General features: G+C 45.1%; 1 protein-coding gene across 2 annotated transcripts; it reads right to left on the reverse strand.

The window, feature by feature from the left end:
* Window positions 1-265: 265 nt before the first annotated feature.
* Window positions 266-21,969, reverse strand: CTNNBIP1 (catenin beta interacting protein 1). 2 transcript variants are annotated; one of them, XM_021537803.3, is made up of 6 exons: window positions 21,882-21,954; window positions 16,307-16,499; window positions 11,483-11,572; window positions 8,398-8,518; window positions 7,831-7,921; window positions 266-2,500 (listed from the first exon to the last, which is right to left on the reverse strand). In XM_021537803.3, the coding sequence occupies exons 4-6, from the start codon at window positions 8,491-8,493 to the stop codon at window positions 2,442-2,444; spliced, it is 246 nt and encodes an 81-aa protein (XP_021393478.1). In that variant the 5' UTR covers window positions 8,494-8,518; window positions 11,483-11,572; window positions 16,307-16,499; window positions 21,882-21,954; the 3' UTR covers window positions 266-2,441. The 2 variants fall into 2 exon arrangements, with proteins under 2 accessions (XP_021393478.1, XP_021393479.1); XM_021537804.2 differs by lacking the exon at window positions 16,307-16,499 and having other exon boundaries at window positions 21,882-21,969.
* Window positions 21,970-22,566: the final 597 nt, after the last annotated feature.

The raw sequence follows: 22,566 nt of genomic DNA on the forward strand, positions 1-22,566 counted from the left end.
GATAATTGGACTACAAAGCCTTTTCTAGTTACAAACGTATTTCAAATTAGACCTGTGCTCAACTCTGGCCTCTAAAACATTTATTTCCTGGTTTTATAAGTAATGGTTTACTTGAGAAGGCAAAGGCACAACAGCAAAGCTAGAGAAATTTGTACAAACAATAAACAAGTCCCCCATGCTGATGTCCTGTGTCTTTCTCAAAGGTGAAGCCTGGTGTTTTTCATTTGGCAGCTGAGCAGTGTAATAAATCAATATGAAACAAGAGTAGATATTAAAAACTTTATTTCCCACCCCCCAAAACTTCCCTTTTTAGTGAAAAGATTAAACCACAGTTTAAACAGTTCACTTTCCTTCTGAAAAGCCTTGGCTGCTGAGGAGTGCCATGGATAGCCAGGGAGGATGTCAGCACTGGGAGGCCACCAGAGAGCAGCCAGAGTCACAGGGACCCCCCTCTGCACCAAATTCACATTAAAGTGCTCCTTAGGCAACCAAGTCACAATCTAGAGAATTCTTTGGGCTCATTCCTTGTTTATTTTAATAAAGAAATTTCTTATCTGGCCCCAACAAAAAGGGGTAGAAGATTTACTTTCACATAGACCTTTACAAAGCTGCAACTGAATCAAAATGAGTGTTTTCATAAATAAAGGTACAATTGCTCTCATTACACAGTATTTAATTGCTCAAGATAATTTCTTCCTTGTGCTCACAAGTCTGTTCTTCCTTTTGCAGACAGTCCATGGCTTCTCTCCAGCTTTTTCCCAATTTTGAGACCACAACAGCATCCTGGCAGCAGAATTTCTGGCCATGAAAATGGTCATGTTCTCACAGTTAGATTCTAGAATTGTCACTGTAAATAATTAACAACCATAGGAAAAGAACCAACAACAGGTAAATTGAGTTCAGCTTTAATAGATTCTGAAACATCTCGAAGTCAGTGCAACCCACAGCAAAACCCAGAAGTTTTGTAAAAACCACCTGCACACATGAGAGAAAATGAAGTGCTTGGTTTTAGGCAGCAGTGCTGGAGACTTTGTGCAGATTCCTGAGCAGTCAGTGCACCTTGGGAATTCCACTGCAGGTTTTTCAGTCTGTCAAGGTCTGTGTGTGCTTTAAGGCCCTGCAGCCACAGAGAGTGAAGCTGAGGAGTGTCACCTGTACACTCAGTGGTGGAGAGCCTAGAGCAGCACTGCTGCCTCCTGGAACAGTGCCTCAGGAACATGCTGTTATCCTAGGATCCAGAGAATTTCCCTATCACCAAACAGCTGCAAGGAGGGAAACCATGTACAATTTTTCAAGTGACTAGAAACTTCCACTTATTAAAGCCCAGTGCAAGCTGGATTTAAGTTAATGATCATTAATTGTTCCTAATGTGACAGCTATTCTTGTGCAGCAGTCAAAGGGTTAAAGTGGAACTCTGCAGTATTTTACACAAGTTCACATATTCTCTATACAAATTTGGCAAATTCGTGTCACAGCCTTAGATCTAATTCTTGCAATTCCTGCAAGAATTGCACCTCCAGCTCCTCTGGGAAGCAGAGAAGCCCCCGGGCAGCCAGGAGTGCCAGGCTCGGGCACAGCCCCCGTCCCACCAGGGCTGGCCATCCTCGGCCTCCAGCCTGGCCAGGTGGACTTCTTGAACCAAATCTGCTTTGACACATGCTCCCAAAAGCGCTCCAGGCCAGAGAGCAGCTGAGTATGGAAAAACTGATTGCATCAGAAACACTGCAGCCAAAAGGAAATCAAACCATGACTTCAAAGCCAATCAAAAAACCAAAACAACCCCCCCAAAAGCAAGCGTTTATATGTGTGTAGATGTAATAAATATTGCAAAGCACATTTGTCTTTCCCCCCCCCAAGTCAATAAGTATAAAGAAATAACCAATGCACCAAAACATCAGCTTCCTGCAATGAAAACGTTGGAGTCAGCAAAATACCTGCAAGCCAACTGAAGGGAAAGCTTTTGCATTGTCACCCAATCACAAGTTGCTTCCAGTTCTATGCAGCCAAATCAAACCCTCTTCAAATTCACAAGTTTGACCTAAATAAGCACCACAGCATAAAAAGCTTCTTTAGAAGTAGGATGTCAAGAGACTTTGTTTAAAATATAAAATAAAATGTGAGATAAAAGGTTTCCATTGGTCAAGTTTGAAAAATTGCCTTCCTTTATCCAACCACAGCCTGTCCTTTCGAGCCAACCAAAACCACACCTTTAGGTTTGTCCTTAATGAACACAGCCCGGCTGAGTTGCAAAATCTGACAGGAATAGATGGCTGTGAGATGCATTCTGAGGGTTGGGCAAAGGGAAACAACATTACAAAGGAGAAGGAATACCAAGGAACAATTAGGGTGGGCAGAGGAACTTATTAATGCTCAGCCATCCTCCTCTATCTTCAGGAGTCTCACTGTCCTCTCCAGTTCTGTGTTGTTCAGGTGTCCTGTAGTTACTGTCTTCTGTCTTCTGTCTCTGACCTGGAAAATGCCATCACAACATCCTCAGCACCTGCAACAACAATGGATACAGGAAATCTGTGCCATAATTATTTCCTTTAAAGAGCAGTGGAGAGAGGCAGTACCCAAAGTATCATTCTACACATCCACACAACCATCAGGAAAGCAAATGACAAACTAGGGAATGCCAAGAACACCACCACTGCCTGTCCCAGTTCAGGTAACTGCTCAGCTCCACAGAATCTTCTTCCAGGCCTTTGCAAAGTTCAAATTGAACTCAGAACATCAGCATGCCAAATTCCTCCAGTGTTTTACCTGAAGCATATCAACAAGCAAATCTGTTTTGTGCCCCAAGCAACTTCTGCCCATACACCTGCACACAAGGTAAAAGAGGACTAATAAAAATCTCTAATCTGTTCTCATTATATGAATTCCATTTCTTCAGTTATCTAATCTACTCCTCAGTTGCAATATAGCAGGAAAAGTGGTCAAAATGCTTATAAATTCCCCCTGCTAATGTTCTTAAAAGCTAAATCAATGTTCCTGAAATGCAACTACACTTACTTTTATAAATCTCACAATTTATTTGTTATAGGTACTCAAAGGAGGAAATATTAAGGACCAAGCAGTAGTAGTTTGTTTTTCATATGTAGGGCCCTTATCTTATATAAAACGACATCAAAAACTGCTCTGATGCACCCTCTTGCCAGCATTCAGAAGCCCTGCAGTCATCTCCCTTTTCATCTGCTGCACAAACTGTTTCTTCCTTGATCAAAACATAAATGATATATAGCACCAGGATCCAGCTCGGAATTAACAAGCTGCCTTGTTGATTTTAAAACACGCAAAAACCAGCAGCCCCTAAAGAAAAACAAGGATTTCACTTGCAAGGATTGTGACAAAGCCTTCGATGCTGGAGGGGACGAGCCCCACGCTGCAGCAGCAGGAGGTCGGGGCAGCTGCAGCAGCAGCTCTGGCACCAGTGCCCCACCAGTGCCCCACCAGTGCCCCACCAGTGCCCCACCAGTGCCCCACGCCTCCTGCAAGGTGCAGGAGCAGCTGGAGCTGCCTGGCAACCACAGAGACTCACCCAGCACGGCATCAGCTGCATTCCTTCCCAGATGCTGACTGCTTTCCTGGGTTCTCCCCTTTCCAGTGTCTCAATGGGAACAAAATTCCTGCAGGCTTCCCTGAATCCCAGGCAGGAAAGGAGGCTGCATCCCAGAAAACCCCACAGCTCCATGCCCTGCCTGCCCCGACTGCCCAGAGGCCACTGAGGGCACGTGGCCACATCTGGAGGTGTCTCCCAGCAAAAGAGCCTGGGTGACATTTGTCCAGAAAAAGGTCATCCACGTTTCTCAGCATAAAAGCAGGTTTTGTTCCAGCCCTTTCCTGTAACCCAAACTACCCAGAGCCAAAGGAAACCCAGCTAACGAGGCTGCTCATTAAGGAGCTCTCCAGTGCCCTGTACAGACACAAACACTGCCCAGGAACAGAGCTGGCCCTTCTGTCTGCTCAGGGGAAAGCAGGGACCCCAGCACTGAGCTGCTCCTGCAGGCCCACTTGGCTCCCACAGCGGATGTTTTCTTACTCATCGAGTAAAATAATGTAAAAAGCAGAGCACAGGTTATAAAGTTGAGCTGCACATGGTCAAGAGCCTGTGACTGAGACAATGGGATGGTGAACCACATCTGCTTGGAGCACATCCTTCACTGGGCTCTGCACTTCCAGCAATTAATGTACAGAACAATGGCAAAGGCACACTTTTACCTGACCTGCACGTCTCTCCACAGCTGTCCCTTTCCTGGGCACACATTTCTACCCTGAAATAGAGACGTACAACATACCCAGTGAAATATCCCCCATCTTCTATGAGCAAAGCATTGATTGCCACAAATCTTTGGACATTCAGATACTTCTCTCACTGCATCTGCCTCCCGCTTCCTCACCCTCATTCTTCCTACAAATTAACAATAATTAACAGGTGGGCTTATGTCCTATCTTAGAAAGCAATAGTGACAATCTTACCCACTAACTTCCAAAATAATCCTGCTGAGATTATGTTCCAGTTGCAGCTGTTTGAATTGCTGAATTTAGAGTTCTTTTACACCACTTATTCTTCAGTCTTAGCAAGCCAAGATGAGCTGAAGGTCAAATGACTTTACTGCAAGGCAGGAAGGCTGCAGGCGTGCCCTGAGCTCAGTGTTCTCAGCAAGGACCTGGGCACAGAGACATGAACCCAGCAGGTACAGGCTGGATTGGAACACACCACCTCAACACCAGAGAAGATGCTGACACCTCTAACAGCTGTGTTCCCAAGTGCTCTTTGAATGAGAAATAGATATGTACACCTGATTTGCTTGTAGTCACCTGCAGAATTAATTAAGCCCCAAAAGCATTTAGAGGTCAGAAGGTTTAGCCTGCTGGGAATTTCTAAAGGCTGCCAAATTTAAAAAAAGAAATTCTTCACTTCACACGAGATCTTTGCATACATACAATTCTTCACCCACCTTCCAGCAATAATCTTCTAAACATTAACTCTTCCCTGAAATTCCCAGTATTATCATCTTAGTCTGGCATTCTAAAAATACACCATGCACTGCTGAGAGCAGCAGCACACTAAAACAAGCCTTGTGTTCAACAAAATAAAAGTGCACAGAGCAGAGCTCGATCTCCATTCTCCATCAGCACCTGCAGAGCCCTGAGCACGGTCCCCTGGAGCCCCACAAGCAGCCTGGGTGGTTTTGGTGCCCCAGCACCCAGAGAACAGCAGAGTCTCACCCAGCCAGGCACGTGTCTGCATCTCAGCCTTGCCCTCCCCATGGACCAGCTTCCTCCAGGAGCCAGCACGACAATCCTGTTGCTATAGGAACACCAGAGCTGCAATCACCAAGGTCTCAGCACAATTCCCATCTCGTGCTTCCTCCCTGCACTGCTTCCATTTCCAGAGCTGCCAGAGCCCAGAGCCACCCACCCTCTGGAAATGCAAGGAGCTGGGGAACAGGGAATATGGGGCTTGTGCAGGAGATGCTTCTGGGCACAGAACTTCCCCAGAGGCATTTTGCTTGCACTCAAAACTATGTGAGAAAGCCTGATTTCATCGAGGGTGAGCTGTGTTAGCTCTTGCTGCAATGCAGGCAAGACCAACGTGTGAACAGCCCAGAACAGCTCAGGATTACATCCCCTCTCCAGCACACACACTGGCTGATCTGAGATGCCTCAGGGCTCCTCGGTTATTCTTGGAGCCATAAAAACAAACAACAGACACTCCACAGATGTCAGCTAAAGAGCTCCTGGAGTAAAGAAAAACACCCTGGATTTTGCACTTTCATACAGGTGTTAACAATGATTGAAAAATAAAATTACATTAATATTAGACTCAATTACCGTATCTCCTCTTCCAATAAAAATAAGCATAAACTGAAGGGGAGTCTTAGCCTTCAGGCTTGATTAAAAAATACAGAGATATTCTAAGATGCTGCTTTATCCAAATTAACTTCCATTGCTGGATCCTTAGACAACAAAGAGAGTCTCAAAGAGGAACTTTAAATGTCAGAGATATTGTATTAGCAGTGGCTCATGGAGGGTTGGCACAAGCCTGAACTCAGCAGGGACAGCAAAAACCCCTTCCTGCAGGGGAGACACGGCTCAAAACTCTACATCCCATCCCCTACACTCTTGTCAAGAAAACCCCCCGAGCCAGAACAACCTTCCTGGAACTGGAGCCAGCCTGCAGCACTTTAAGGAACAAACAGAAACCTGCAGGTCCATGGCAAAGCTCTCAGAGTGCTCAGGCAGCCACTCATTCTGGTTTTCGGGACAAAATGGGGATGTGAAGTTAGCTTTGTGTCTTTTGTGCCTGCTGGAGGAAAATGGCTCTAAAGATACATCAGGGACACCCTGTCCTAGGAGGAACAAAAGGCTGTGAAATCCACTGAAGTGCTAACTTGGTGTAAGTTACTCCCTAAATAACACCTCTTTTTGTTGTCATGTAAGACGAGCTGCGTAAAGGAAAAAAGAAATCCTCCAGAGGAGATTCAATGAAAACAGAAAAGTAGGGGAGAAAATTCCTTTAAGCAATCTCGGAGCAACAGAACAGCGAGCTGTGGACTTGCAGGAGTTTTCCAGCACCAGGCAATGCCATCTAGTGGAGATGGGATCTCCCTTAGGGTGGCACATCCCACACTTAGGCCATGGTATTCCCATACTCAGGAATTCCATACTCAGCCCTTCCTGTTTCACCGACCCCAGGACCCAGCAGAGGGCACAGGCAGCAGCAAGCAAGGAGCATTATCATCACTGACTGGCAGAAACCTGGAGGGATTGCTAAGGAAATCAAAGTCCTGAGCAATAAAGAAGCAATAAGTAGCTCCTGTCTGTAGAGCACACTACAGTTTCAGCACCACTATCAGTTCCTACAGATGGTAGATTTGTCCCCTGGCAGGACTTCTGATTTTATCATCTTTTCTTAGCCAAAGTGCAGGTAATTCAGCATTGATTTCACTGGGAAAAATGTAACTTTTAAGGATCATGCTGGAAAATGCCAACTGCAGCTAAGTCTCTCTTAACTGAATGTGTCCACCTCAGTTTTTGACAAGAAACAAGAAAATTCTCACTTTAGACTGGCAGAAAAGCTGTGTATTCTGGCTCAGAATTCTTCAAGCATATCCACTTCCATCAGCCCCCAGCTATGCAAGGAATGAGCACAGCAAGTTTGTGCAGGTTGTGTTTGTAATGGATTTCTACATGCCTCAGATCTATACTAAATTTCTGCTCAGATCTTTCTGGCACGAGTCTCACAATGTTCCTTCAATTCCAAACTGCACTTCATGAACGTGATCTGGCACAAGGGCTGTGCAGGGGAGGGAGAGGAATCCAGTAAGAAACGTTCAGGTTCAGAAGAGATTAGTGGGCTCAGAGCAGCTCCACACAATTGTTTACCAAGACTTCTGCAAAGAATTAACAAAATCAGCATATCCCAGCCTGCAGGATGGGTTTCAGCAGGTGGCAAACGATTCTGGACATCCAGGAGCCTGCAGGTGCTGTTTTCTGAGGCTGCTGGCCCAGGGCAAGCAACTCCAGGGCAGAGGGAGGGCACAGGGGGCACTGGGCAGCACTGGGAGGGCACTGGGGGAGCACTGGGCAGCACTGGGGGGTACAGGAGGCACTGGGCAGCACTGGGGGGCACAGGGGGGTACAGGGGGCACTGGGAGGGCACAGGGGGCACTGGGCAGCACAGGGGGCACTGGGGGACACTGGAGGACACTGGGAGGGCACAGGGGGCACTGGGAGGGCACTGGGGGAAGCACTGGGCAGCAGTGGGGGGCACAGGGGGGTACAGGGGGCACTGGGGGACACTGGGAGGGCACAGGGGGCACTCACCCTGGTCGATGGAGTGCTGGGGCAGCTGGCTCAGCTGGCTGTTCACCACTCCCGCGTACGTGCGCAGGAACTCCTCCTCGCTGGCCGTCAGCTGTGGGCACAGAGGTGACAGAGGTGACAGAGGTGACACCCGAGCACTCAGCAAAGCAGAAGCCACCCCAGCTCCCAGGGACAGGCACCACAGCACCTCTGCTCTGCTCCTCACCACCTGCCCCACCCCTGACTTGTGCACCTCGAGCACCAGCAGGGACACAGCAGCCAAATGGGACATCAGGAACTCACGGGTAGGTTCAGTGCCACCTTAAAGCAACTGCTTTGCTTGGCTCCTTTGCCAGTAATGGAGAACTTGAAATAATTTATCTATATATGGTAGTTCCAGGCATCACAAGCCTGATAACATGTAAGTAAAAATCAGTTGTGTTCAAGTGATAACGGTTAAATCCAGGATGGCTCAAACAAATCAGCATTAAAGCCAGACCATCACCTGCCCATCTCAACAAGCACTACCCCAGTTAGTCCAAAGTTTCCTGAAAACCCACAAAGGGTGGGCTACAAAGTGCATCTTACGTTTGATCCCATCTTCCTGAGCATGAGCAGCACCCTCACTTTCTGCTGAATGTACATCTCCTCCGGACTCTTTCCGGGGACGCCCTCACGGTTCATTCCCCTCCTGCCAGCTCCTGATTTCCTGCAGATACAAAATCAGCAAAACAAACTAGAACAGCCAATGGGGTCTCACAGGAAATGGAGGAAAAGTTTCATTTGCAAAATACCTGTTTTTCACCAGTGGGTAGATCACTGAATATCCTGGGAGAGGGAGGAATCACATCCTTCCCCAGAGAAACCCTTAAAAATGTCAGCAGCTAAACTGGGCCTACAAATGCAACTGAAACATTCACAGAGGCTCCTGTTCACATCCACAGCTCATTATCTGTGGTTACATTACTGCATGAGTAGAAAAAGAATTCTAAGAACTAGATGAAAGAACCAGCCTGACAGAAAAGTCCGTGGCTTGGGGGTTTTTCCATAAATAAGCACAAGCAGAATGAAAACAGGATGCAAAATGCACAGCCATCAAGCCCACAATGGCTAAACAAAAGCTGTGTGAAACCTAAACTCTTAAGTCTTTCCCCTTTTTTTCTTTTTTCCTTTATATATCATATGAAAAGGCCACTGCGTCACTGTAAAAGTTATTAAAATTTATTAAATTATTTTGGAGACAAAGCATAACTAAGAGGATCAGGGAAAGAGTATCATTTAAAAGGTGAGTTTTTGCTTCTTATTTAAATAAAAATAATTATGTTACGGAATAAACAGACTGTGCCATCCAAATTCTATAGCACAAAGCAGGATTACACTATAATATGAGTATCTGGTAATTATTTAAGTTCCACAACAGGGTGTTTACCACGACAAAAAACAAAACAACGTTCAGGCATTCTCTTCAGCTACTCTTAAAAATCACCCTGAACCATGTTTATTTAGTCAACAATAGTAAAAACCTTAACCTGAAATGTAAAAAATAACGGTGCTTCAAAGAACACACAATTCCAGCAGCACCACAAACAGACCCAAACCTGAGCAGCACTGGGTGGAGAAGAAATGCAACCCCTGAAGGGACCCCACAAGGGAGATGGAGAGAGACAGGAGTGACAGCACAAGGGGAAAGGCTTCACACTTATGGAGAGTGGGTTTAGGTGGGATATTGGGAAGAAATTCTTCCCTGTGAGGCCCTGGCACAGGTGCCCAGAGCAGCTGTGGGCTGCCCCTGGATCCCTGGCAGTGCCCAAGGCTGGACACTGGGGTTTGGAGCACCTGGGACAGTGGGAGGTGTCCCTGCCAGGGCAGGGGTGGCACTGGAGGGGTTCTGAGGTCCCTTCCCACCCAAACCATTCCATGCTCCCATAAGTGGATGGAGGTGTGGCCCAGCCACTCCTGCATCACACACACATCAGAGAAGTGGCTCCAAAACAGGTCTTCAACAGCTTTCCACTGCCAGAACTGGGTCTGGTCCTGCACCAGCCTATAAATGTGATTTCCTGAACCTCAGTAATGAAGGGAACACACTACACAAGGCTTGCATAGGGAAGGCAGTATCCCAGCAGGTTCAAACACAGTTTTCCCAGTAATGCTGTCCTGCAGTCATTACCAACCTCTCCTCTCACTTCATTTCCATTATTACTTTTAAGGGAAAGTAATCTGGGTGTGGAAACCGTTTAAAATTACACAGAGGCCCTCCTGAGTGAGTCAGAAGTAATGCAAACTTCAGCAGCAGCTGCTGGGACAGGCTTTGCCACCCACATTACTGAGCATGGAGATAACAGCAGTAAAAAGTGAGAAAGATCCATCACCAGTCCTCCTTGTTTAAGTGGGAAGAGTTGATTTGCTATAGATGGCTCTGCTTGGAAACCTGCAGCCTGTACATGTGCAAGGTGATGACTGTTGGGGCTTTTTATACAACCAGCAAACAGCTCTCTGAAGGGGGAATAAACAATCCCATAATTTTGCCTAGTGTCAACTCAAGTAAGTAAACTGGATTATGCTAGGTATATTCTCCACAGTGCAATTTACTGAGTGCTAACAAGGGATGTCAATAGTAAAGCAATGAGCAAAATAAGATAGTGAGCAAGAGACATTAAGTTATACACGTCCAGAGACTGATAAAACAATAAACATTGATCAAGAAATCCAGTCAGTCTGAAAGGTAGGGACTGGTTCTTAGTATTGTAAATACATTTAAAAAAATATTGTACTTGAAAAGTGAAGCTGCTGAAATGCAGGAAGACATCTATTGTTTAAAAATGAAACAAAGTGGATGGGATATCAGTAGGTGGCACCATCCACAAGCACCAAGAAAATGCCACGGCTGCCCCCAAGCCAATAAGGATGACCTCACTTCAGCACTGCTCTGCACATCACATACTTCCTGGTTTGGTTACTATTCATTGTTTTCCACCATTACTATTAATTTCAAGAATTTAAAAAGGGGTGATGGGAATTCCTATCTAAGCCTGGCTCTTCTGAAGTAACCTTCAGCCAAGATGGGTTTGTCATGAAGCCACCTATTTAACAGGAAGGATAAAAATCCTAAAGCCCATTCAGTGAATGCTTCACGTAATTAGGAAGCAGCATGGGGGGGAAAAAGCACTCAATATGGCTCAAAAAATATGTACAGAGAGGTAAAATTAAACTTTCAGAGCAACAGCACTTTGCTCTCCCTGCACCACACAACTACCCTGCCACCACAGCTCTTCCTACTCGATGACATCGAAGTGGAAGGATAAAGGTCAGACCCCAGCATGAAAATGTGCACATATCTCTGTTTTCTTGTTACATAAAGCTTTCAGAAGACACAGTTTAGGATGACAACATCACCCAGCATATGCTACATGAGAGAATTTCCAAACCCACATACAAAGCTGCTCCATGCCCAGAAGACAGCATGATCCACATTTGCAAATGAAGGACTGAAAAATCTTTTCAAAATACTTACCAAGGTTGTTCTCTCCAGAAAGCTACATTAATATGCTAGACATTATGAAACACTCCTTAAGCAGCATTTCCCTGCCCCCACAAATCTTTCTGGCTCATGGATGAGTGGTCACTGCCCCATCCCCAACCAACAAAACACCAGATTTCTGTGCTAACGTACCTGCTTCTAGAAACCACAGGAGATCAGATAATCCACGTGTGCAGTTCTGATCAGAGACTGAAGCTGGGAAAAATGTAGGAGGGAACTGCCCTGTGAAAACAAATGAGCAAAGAATTACAGAACATACCCATCTGAACCCCAGAAAGATCCTTAATTCAACACACCTTCACTCCCAGTCTGCTCCAGAACACATTCTAGGTAAAATTCAAAAAACTGCACCATTGTCTGGAGCTGTAAACATAAGAACCTTCTTATGTTTAAAGTTTTTAAAAATCAAGCTGTTTTTCAGCTGCAAGATTTCCACCCTGACCATACCAGTGACATTTCCAATCACTTGAGGATGAATTGCATTCAAGCTTTGCATTCTTGAGGGAGCTTTCAGCACAAAACCCAACTGATACATCCTGGCCTCAAAGAAGTAATGGGATCTCAGCTGAATTTCTGGGAATGGCGTCCTGGATGCCTGGCACTGCAGGAAGAGAGGCCAAAGCTGGTGAAGCCATAGAGAATGCACTATCAGATCTGGAACTGGTCTCTCCAGGTAAGGGTGAGGCAGATGTGCAGAGCCAACAGGAATATTTGGGCTGCCTGTGCTTACCTCTGGCAGCTAAACCTGGATCTACTCCCCAGTTTTCCATTCCTTTCTCACAAAAAAGACTGACCCCGCATTTCAAAAGCTGCAGTGTTAGTCAGAAATGCCTGAATTCTTCACTAAACTCTGTTAAAAGACTAAATGCTTCAAGCTTGTCCTGCTGCACCCAACACACTGCAAATGGACATAACTGGGTCACCTAATTCTCCCTAGTTTGCCAGGCACAGGCAATGAAATTTAGTTCTCATTTATTTTTAAGATGATTCACATGACAGAATAATAAACAACAAAGATCTATATATTACAGCCAACACTGCCAGCCCAGCTTTGCCAAAGCAATAATCTGAGTTTGCAAACACTCCCTCCCCTTCCCCAGCAGCACAGAAAGCTGTCCTGCAGTCCAGCACCTCCCTCCCCACGCTGCCTGCAGTGGGCTGGGTGAGGATCCCAGGAATTCCTTCAGCTCAGCAAGGCCCAACATGTGGACTGGGCAGAGCCAGGAACGCCTGACATGCCCATCTGTCTCCTTCCACAGCCTGTGCTGGGCTGGGGAAAGCTGTGCAGCCCTGCCCTGGCACACCAAGCACGAGCAGCACCTTCCCACTGACCCTGGGGATTGGAGCTGCAGCTCCGGCAAGGCAGGAAGTCAGAGATCAGAGGAAGCCAGGCATGGCTTTGGAATGAGCAGCTGGAGGTACTTCTACACCTAAACACACCTGGGCTACTGTGCAAGGGCATTACCCAAGTAATGTAATAGCTAAATACTTCCAATTTTCCCACTAGCTTCCTCACATCTCCTCACTGTTACTTGTTCTGAAAACTCTAATGAAAATAAAATATATTTCTTCCCAAAAATGAATTAAAAGACCACAGTGGCTTTCTCTTTAATCACCAACCCCAGACACAACAGTACATAATGAAAAAAATACTGTAACTGCACTTAGCCTTCCCTTTTATTCTTTTTTCCTAACTAGGTTTAGAACATCGGCTATCGGGGTTTCACTTCAAAAAAATGTAGACAGGAGAAATCTGTACTCAGTCTCAGTTTAACTTGTCTGTTTTACCAACAGATGGAAACAGCTCCTCAGGAAACTCAAGCTTCACCAGCAAGAACTGTTTTGACTGAACGCCTTCAGAAGAAGATTCCGACACACAGCAACTGAAAATTAAAGATTTGTAGCTCTATTTCCTTCACTTCCACCTACACTGGTATGAATTCAAAACCTGGAAGGGACTTTCTGCTGGACAAAGCCACAGATCAGTTCATAATTAAGAACTCTTAAATTCTTCTGACTCCCCTCCTACCATATTTTTAAATAAACAAACATTTCACATCTCAACAGAAAAAGAGACATGCTTAAAAATGCATCTTTATAAATTTTGCATAAATGAAATTACTTAAGCATCCCATTCAGTTTTAAAGCCATGCTTATTAAATGCAATGAGAAAGCAACATGAGCTTTTGTTCCTTCAAATTTCATATTCCCCCTAACACTGTAGTCCTCTGTAATGCTGAAATTCCTAATGACAACATTTTACTGGTATGGGAAAACACAAAATGCAACTGAGGAATCTGCACAGCCTAAATTAAGGGGGCAGAAAATAAAAAGGCAGTAAGCTGTTGGAAAATGTAGTATTTTACATATTTAGTCTTAATAATTTAGGGTACTTAGAGCAGCCATCTGGCAAGTTCTTTAAAGCCTAAGTCACAGCTGACTACCTCTTTAATATCTTGTAGCATTTCCAGTTATAGCCAAAAGAAACCCAACAGGAGTTAGTTCAGCTACAATTTATTTTTTTGTTGAATCTGACTAGTTCTGTTCAAGGCAGTGAAAACCCTCAATTAATGGGAAAGGATTGTAAAGCCCAGTTAAGGAGTTCAGGTGAATAAACCCAAGCACTGCAGGTTCCCTTTGCTCCACACAAGTGGAGTTCAGAGCAGCAGGAAGGGTCCCTTTGACTCTCTGATATCTCTGCTACCATTAGCCAAGGTTAAGCCATTCCCCTCCACAGCCCCACCACGGAGCACTTCAGTGCCTGAGCACGGTCACACTGGGAAGCTTGGAAGTGCAAGGGGATGCTGCCCCTCACTTAAGCCTTGCTAATTTTCAAATGACATTTTTCAGAGAACAGTTAGAGCCCTAAAAACCTTCCAAGCTGGAGCCAGAAACCTGAAGTCAGGAACCAGAGTCTGCAAAAACCCTGCTACAAATTTCCCTCTAATTCATTCTGACTCGTGACCTTCAGTCACAGGCAGCTGGAGACTGGATTAATTCCCATCTCCAGAGGGATACAATGAAGAATTCATAACAGCTACCTATTTATAGGTGAACAGTATGAACTGAAATATTTAATATGGGTTTTTTTTGTCTTCGTTTCTATGTTCAGTCCTACCTTTTAGCTGACTTCAGAATCTGAACCCAGTGTCAGATTTAGTTTAATTTACTGCTGGAACTCTCAAATGTGGTAGGTTCACATCTCTTAAATGTCAGATTTAAATTTTTAACGAAACACTACAGTCTCCTTCTTGAAGGAGGACAGGAAACAGCCCCAAACACTGCCATTTATTCATGAAACATTTATGAACACAAGCAGGGGTTTTTCTCCCCAGTGCTGGAACACCTTTCAGAGCTTCAAAATGGACTTCAAAAATAGCAATGAAGTGCATTCCATAGAGCTTCCCGATATACCAAAACAGTTCTTACATCAATGCTCAAGCTGACCTAAAAAGTAAATTTTAAAAATCCTACTAGCATAGTCATCACTTTAATGAAATTAAAATTGTCTCCTGACCTTCAGGCACACACAAACCAGATGATTTCCCCCTGTTCCCTCAAGGACAAGACACCTCTCACATCTCATACAGCTAAAAGAGGCAGCACAGGGTTTTAGGTAGTTCATGTCAGTCAACTTGAAGCCTCTGAAATTAAACGTAGTAACAGCAACAAAACCTGAAAAAAAGCCTTTCATTTCACAAAGGTATTCACACTTCAAAGTTGAATGTGTCAAAAATTCTTTAAGAAGTGACACTACTTTATAAAGAGCAGTTTACACACAAATTATTGCATCCTAGTCCAAGAGACAGCTCCAGCAGAATGCTGCAGTTCTTTACTCACAATGGTCACCAACAGCTGGATGGACACTGCTGCTCTCCTCCCAACCAGGGGCATCCTTCACTGAGGCTCAGGCACCTCTTCTCCTATTTAAAACAAACCTACAAATCTTCTAGGCAGGAAATTAGGCTCTAATAACAGATAGCCTACAATTTAATTACTAGGTAACCCACTGAAGAATTAGTGCTAAAAAGTGTTCAGCATCCATCATTAAAATAGAACAGTACAGCCAAGCCTTGTAAGGATCTATCTGTCAATATTTTATTTCAGAAACAGAACATTTCTGGAGAAAATTTCAGTGCCATTTCTGAGTCAAACTCCCTGTGCTGGAGTGACCAACTTCTCCCAGTCCAAGCACACAGAAATGCTGGGTGCATTTAACCTGAAATGGCAGAGAGCACACGTGGTGGCACAGAAAGGCTTCCTCTCCACTGTGTGTGCACATATGTCTAAGTATTTTATAGATATATTTATAAGCATTTCTCTGGTACCCATCAACATAGGATCTACAGCCAGCCAGGTATTAATGAGAGCTCTCAATGTGCTGCCCTGTAATCTTTACTGACATCTGAACATCATTATTGACAGGTCAGACATTTCACACTGCAAATGCCTATAAATCTGTTAGAGAAGAAAGATTATGGCTAACTAGATTTTTTTAAAAGCAATTAAAATGTGAGCTGTTATTAGGTTGGTGACTATTTAGCATTTTTGTATTTTGCAAGAGTGTATCAAAGTACATAGTTAGGACCAGAAACTCTCAGATTAATAGTTCTTTATTACCAAAATTGTGTAACCATTGGACAGCAACATGAAATAGTGTTCTGGCCTCATACATCAATAAAATCTGCTGTAAAATGTGATAAACACAGCCCTTATGTCTCCTAGTTATCTTGCCTCTTTAGGAAAAAAAGAACCAAATTTCTGTGCTGCTTTCCCCATGGACGCTCTGAACAACGAAAAAAAGCAAAGAAGAGGTTTCAGTTCTGAATCAAGGCTTAATTTTCAAAACCATTTAAAGAGATCTATTATTAATAGCTCTTGCTGTGAGTTGAACTAAGAATTAATGGCTCTTTATCTACTGTGGCCACATGCCTCGATCACGTCTGTGGTACTAACCAGAACACAAACTCTGCCTCCTCAGTGATCCACGAGCAGCAGCAAGGTTCCTGGATAACATGGGCAAGAGACTTTTGCTCCTAAGACCTTCATCAAATAATAATCCACGAGACTTTTCCTAGATAGTGTTCCATAGGTTGGTCTCAGTAGAGTATGCCAAGCATGCCAGCTTCTCTCTTCTCTGAAGGACTTACTAGAAACAAAAAGCACAAGAAAAGGATTTTTGTTCCTTTCTTAGGTCACCAAACAAGACTGTGAAACAAGACTGTGCTGCAAAAATATCTGATGGACAGAGGAGGGAGTAAGGAAAAAAGTCCTTGTCAGTTGACTTTTAACATTCACTAGTTTAAAACAAATTCCTAATTACACACCAATTTTACCACAGACATTTTGCTTTCCCTGTGTTTTGGCCAAGTGGGATTGCAAGGAAGGAAATCTTGCCTTCAAGAGACTTCGTATTTCTCAGGAAAATGGAAGCCACTTCCTTCCTGCCTAGCCACAATTCTGAATGCTACCTTAATTCTGTGAGCTGTGACATAAAGCTGCAGGTCAGTGGTCTGGCAGCTGGAGAGTCCCTTCAGCACTGAACAAATACACGGGGCTGGAGAGAAAGAACCCAGGGACTGCAGGGGCTGAGGGTCCCAGCGAGTCCCCATCGCTCCTGGGACTGAGCAATTCCTGGGCACAAAGGAACAGTCACAGGCCAGACAAAACACACGGATGTTAAAGGCAACCACATGTAAAAATATTAATTTAGATTAATCAACCTGCAATACGTAACGACAGTAACAACAGGAGTTAGCCCAGAGACCATTCACAACAAAGCTCGAGAGTGGCTGATTCTCACACAAGTTAAAACCACTGCAAGATCCCAGATCACTGCAGGAAGCTCCCAGGAGCAGGACTTTAAGGCACAATGGGCAAAGAGAATGACTGAAGAGCAGCCAGATTTCTGCCAAACCATAAGCACAATTAGATACACCTCTATTATGGTTAGCTGCTCAACAAAAGGAAGGAGCTGATTGCAGTTACATCCAAAGCTGCAGCTTCCAAGAGCAAAGAAATGAATACATGAAAAACAAGGGGCCAAAACTGTAGTGCCTCACATGTGCTGTTTCACACAAAGTGCTTTATTTAAAGATTAAAATGTATTTTGTAAAAGTTCGTGAACTAAGACTCTTGACAGTGAAACAGCAAGAGAATGGTTGCAGCTTGATGTGAATTGTGAAAGGCTTATTTTACCAAGTTCATTGTAGCTGCTGACCAAGATTTCAGCAATAAAAAGTTCTGTTTAGCAAAACCTGCTGTTTCTAACCTCTGAAGTTAAGCAAAATCTTTCACGAATTCCACATAAACCAACGAGTATTATTTGGCATCTACAGACATTCCTGAAAAAGGCAGCTAAGAACATGTGAATGCTCCTATTTTTCTCAATTTGGCATCAGCTCTTGAAGTTAATTATAATGTAAGTGTTATTGCTGATTGGTTTTGCATAAACATTCAGTTAACTATGTTTATCTTGAAGTCTGATATTGCCTCCCCTGACCAACTGAGCAAGCTGCCAAGGCACAAAGAAATTTCCAGTTTTCTACATAAGATCCAACACACTCAAAGTCAGGTAACACCATTAAAATAACATTAAAATGGCACCAGGCACCAGAGATCCCTGCAGCTGCACTATCCCCTCCTCAGTTCTACAAAAAGCCTTCCTTCAGTAGTTCACCTCAAGCTGTTTCAGGATTTATATTCCTCCTTTACAGCCATTCTGCTGTAAAAATTTAGGTCACATTTCCTTTAAGGATGCACGTCCATGTGTACTTATTTAAAGCTCAAGGAAATTAATTAAAAGCTCCTCACTGACTTCACTGTGCATTGAATCAGGACCTGGATGAGTTCAGAGGCAAAACAATTACACTTTAATTAAACATCTCCACCTTCATGTGAAGTAGTCAACTAATTTTATGGAAGGATGAACTGAGTCAGAAGGTTTCTAAGCTTGGTCATGGTCATAAACAGAGTTGATTACCTAAGTTGTTTCCATATTTTTTAGCTGCCCTCATAACACAGAGAAAATGGACTTGGTGAAAAATCAAATAAATTCTTGGTGTATTTGCATGGAATAAAACAGAACATCCTGAAACAAGTGGAATGGTTGTACAAATATACTGACTCCGCCTCTGTTCCCCAATCAGTAGCTCATTTAGTCAGTCACAGGAATTCAAATAGTGCAAGAAGTTGAAATTATTCGGGTTTTTAAAATATTTTAGGCTGTTTGCATTTAAATAGCATTAATGATTATATCTATCTTATTTTTGAAAACAGAAATAGGCTTGGCAGATTTGATACTTGTAAAACCTTGGATGTATTTACCGAAAAGCAAGAAGTATGACTCCACTTTCTGAATTCAGACTGACATTTAAACCATACAGAAGCTCTGTAAAATTCTGTCAGATCACCAGCAGTGAGCAGAAACAAGAATGAGCTTTCCTCACTTTTTCTAGCATTTGTTATATAATGCTTCCTCAACTAAGGCTGAAAAGAAATCTGAGAGTCAGGAGAGTGTTCTCATTCTAGTACTAACTAATGGGTTTTGGTTAATTTGCTGATCTCTGATTTCTTCTCACCTCTAGTTTTGCTCCCTCTGCACTCTCATGCCAATGGAAGCTCATGGACAGAGCACAGCTCTTCAAAGGGAAAAAGATCTGTAAGAGTCCTCCATTCTCAGAGATGTAACACCGAACAAAGTGGTTTGGGATTTTTTCCCTAAATGAAGTTACTTGGTGAAAAGTTTTCAGCACATTTCAAACTTATTTACGTATCATTTCTCCCTCGTACTTAGAAGCAAGATCATTAAATTACCAACACTGGATGTAGTGACAATCCAGTCAGTGTTTTTGTTCCAATAATTTATATCTTGGGTGCACATCACCATCAAAACTGGGACTAGTCAGTCACACAATAGCTTTAGCCCAGAACATAAACATTTGGCACATTTGCCAGGATTGCAATTTTCCCAATCACTTCTGCACAATACGCCCAATGCTGTGGTGCAGCTGGAACAGCTGCCTCTGTCCTTGCTGCACTTCAGCAGGAAATCCAATCTGATGACAGCTTGCAGTAAAAAGTACAGTTTGGCCTGTGTGTGTACAGAAATATTTCTGATAACAAATCCTTTTTTTATGGAAAAAAATTCTCCTGCAAGTTTCTCCCGGCATCCCCAACAGCAGCCTCCAAAAGCCTATTGCCTTTCTGTGCACAGCACTTGGGTGGATGTTTGATGCTTCAAACTAGGTCAGATGCTCAGGAGGGTGCTTTGTAGTCAACAACCAACAACCAAGAAAGTGAAATACTTGGTAAAAAACATAAATGTTTGTGTTGGTTACAGATGACAAACATTTTGGAGAGGAAAAACTTATATTAAACACATATAAAATAGATCTATTTCTGACAAGCTGTTTCCGAGGCAAAGCATCAACCTTGAACAGTTTAACCACATCAGGCACTTTTAGGTGTTAGCTCTGTTTGCCCATATGCAGCTGCAGGATGATTTTTAATTTTTGGCAGCAGATACATATCACAGTCATTGTTAGTAATTACAAAATCTAGGTTTTATATCTGTTCACTTTTGGTTTTGTTTAGAAAACAACACAAATTATTTTGGAAACGTCTCTCTCCTCTCGCAAAGTGAAGCGCTCTCAAACCCTGGATGGGGAAAAGGACGGAGGGGAGCAGAAAGTGATAGAGCCACAGATTTCCCATAAAACTGGGATTCAGGACTTGTTTTCCAAAGATTCCACAGGATGTTCTGTCCCGTGACACAAGCAGTAACTGATTTGTTCAGAGAGGGACAGAGGCTCCCTCCCTGCCAGGGCAGCCCCAGCTCTGCTGCTGGCACAGGGATTGGCACAGGGCTCCTGCCAGCCTGGGAGATGGTTCCCCTGCTGAACATTTCACTGCACTCCCACCTGGATGGCAAGAAGAATCCTGAAAGCACCTTTCTGCCCTGTGTAACTTTTCCATAACTTGTTGCAAGGCTTACAATGAACTAAAAGAGAAAACTGCTTTAAAGCAGATTTGGGTCCAGCCCCTTACCAATTAAGTTTTTTCAAAATGGCCTTTGCTCCTGCATATGTTCAGTCCTACACATTTCTTCATAGATTTATTATTTCTATGTACCACATCAACTAGGACAGCACAGAGATCCCCAACAACTCTAAATTACACTGAGGGAGCTGCTTGTTTCTCCCAGGATGCCAAAGATACAATAACTGAGGATGCTGTTTCAACTAAGGGCAAAGTGAAGCAACAGAAACATATCTGAAGTACACCTGTCACCATTTTCCAGATTATCTTTTTGTCAAGGCAAAAGTAGCTTGTAGTTTGGTAGGAAAACCAGTCTCTATTTTTAAAAGAGTAATACGTAGCTTTCTGTATGCACCCTCACCTTGAATGCCTGTACTTTCAGAATAAACCCCACTGAAGTACATGTTTAGCCTCATTTTTTCACCATTTACATGGAGGTTCTCCTTTAGCAGGCTATTTCACATCACACATGAACTCCAAAAATAACCAAGGCCAAAAGAAATTGAAAGCCTGTGAGTTCAGCAGCCAAAAATATAAATATAGTATGATTTTGTAAACGTATTGAAAAATATGTTCTTAAATTTTTGCTAATGATGCCTCTCACCATACTGGAACCAGCTTAGATGAAGACTGTGAACTAGCACACCTAACTTGCCTCCAAAGTCTGCCAGAGTTTGGCGTTTTGTTTTTTTTTAAATCTTCACATCTGCAGAATGTCTCACGCTCATCTCACACAGCATCAAAGCTCATCCTGTTCAACATGCCAAGATGAGGAGTGGACAAATAAAAGATGATATACAACAGAGCAAAACATTCTCTTCCTGAAGAGAAAGCAAACCCGAGCCTGTGAGGCAAACCTGCCCGGATGAAGCAGACCTGGATGTTGAGCAGAAACGAGGATCACGTCTCATCTGTCTCTGATACATTCTGATCCGGAGGGTGATGCTGTCCCTCTCTCAGTATCTTCCCAACAGGTAAAAAACTAACGTGTGCCAACAAATACTGTCCATGTAAACTGAAAGTTACCCTCGGAGGCTCTAGAAACCCGATTTTTAGCCACTGTAGGATTCCCCCGGGGAAAGCCCTTTACTAAACGCAGTCCGGGAGGCGTTTCGCAGGCGAGGGCCGGGCTGCCGAGAGCATCGCGGGCACCGGGGCTCCCCGCGCGCGGCCCCAGCGCTCGGCGGCACCTGCCGCCCCTCCGGGCCCAGCGCCCCGCGGCAGCTCCCGGAGCGCCCCCGGCTGCCACGGCAGCGCGGGTGGGACACGGGGAGCGGGGCGCCTCGTGACGCGGGGTGACGGCAGAAAACGGAAAAGGCACCTCCCGCACCTGGCCGCGGGGCAGGGCCTGCCCGGGGCCGGGCGGCACCGCGGAGCGCGGAGCGGGGAGGCCCGGCCCGGAGCAGCCCGGCCCGGAGCGGCCCGGCCCGGAGCAGCCCGGCCCGGCCCGGAGCCTTTGTTCGCGGCCGCGCACAAAGGGCACCGCGCTCACCTGGTGCGGGGCCGGCGGCCCCGGCGCTCCGGCGGCTCGGGCGGCGGCGGGGCGCGCTCGGCACGGGCGGGCGAGAGCAGCGGAGCGGAGCCGAGCGGAGCCGCCGCCGCCTCCTCCTCCTCCGTCGTGACTCACCGCGGCGGCCCGAGGGAGGTGCCTGGGCGGCTCCGGGGGAGGGACCCGCCGCGTCCCGGCGCCCAGGGCAGCGGCGGCGCCGCAGGCAGCACCGAGAGCCGGCCGGGAGGAAGGGGCGGGCAGCGGGGCAGGGCCGCGCCGGGGAAGGGGCGGGCGGCGCCGGGGAAGGGGCGCGCCCGCGGGGCGCCGGAGCCTCTCCGCCGGGACAGCCCGGCACGCACTCACCTGGGAAACGTCCTCCGCAGGAGCCGGGCTCCCGCGGCTCCTGCGGGCCGGCCCGGGCCGCCCGACATCCATCGCAGCACGGCGCGGGCCGCGGCTCGGTAACACTGCGCTAAGAAAGTTAAAGACACTGCGACATCCAGTACAGCCTGAGCCAATTCAGCCAATGCGGAAAATGCCAACCTCCAACTAGAAAAAGTGGTCATTTGGTCATTGAAGCGCTCCAAAACAAAGTAATTCAGCCAATGCGGAAAATGCCAACCTCCAACTAGAAAAAGTGGTCATTTGGTCATTGAAACGCTCAAAATCAAAGTAATTCAGCCAATGC

Source organism: Lonchura striata, chromosome 24 (assembly GCF_046129695.1).
Source record: "Lonchura striata isolate bLonStr1 chromosome 24, bLonStr1.mat, whole genome shotgun sequence".
In the NCBI taxonomy this organism is placed as follows: Eukaryota; Metazoa; Chordata; class Aves; order Passeriformes; family Estrildidae; genus Lonchura; species Lonchura striata.

Bases quoted from the DNA above. Each gene is read 5' to 3' on its own strand.
- CTNNBIP1 (XM_021537804.2), bottom strand. From the start codon at position 8,493: ATGAACCGTGAGGGCGTCCCCGGAAAGAGTCCGGAGGAGATGTACATT. The intron at 7,922-8,397 runs GTAAGATGCACT...CTGTGCCCACAG, and splicing joins TCAGGAAGATGGGATCAAAC to CTGACGGCCAGCGAGGAGGA. The intron at 2,501-7,830 runs GTGAGTGCCCCC...TTGTTGTTGCAG, and splicing joins CCAGCACTCCATCGACCAGG to GTGCTGAGGATGTTGTGATG.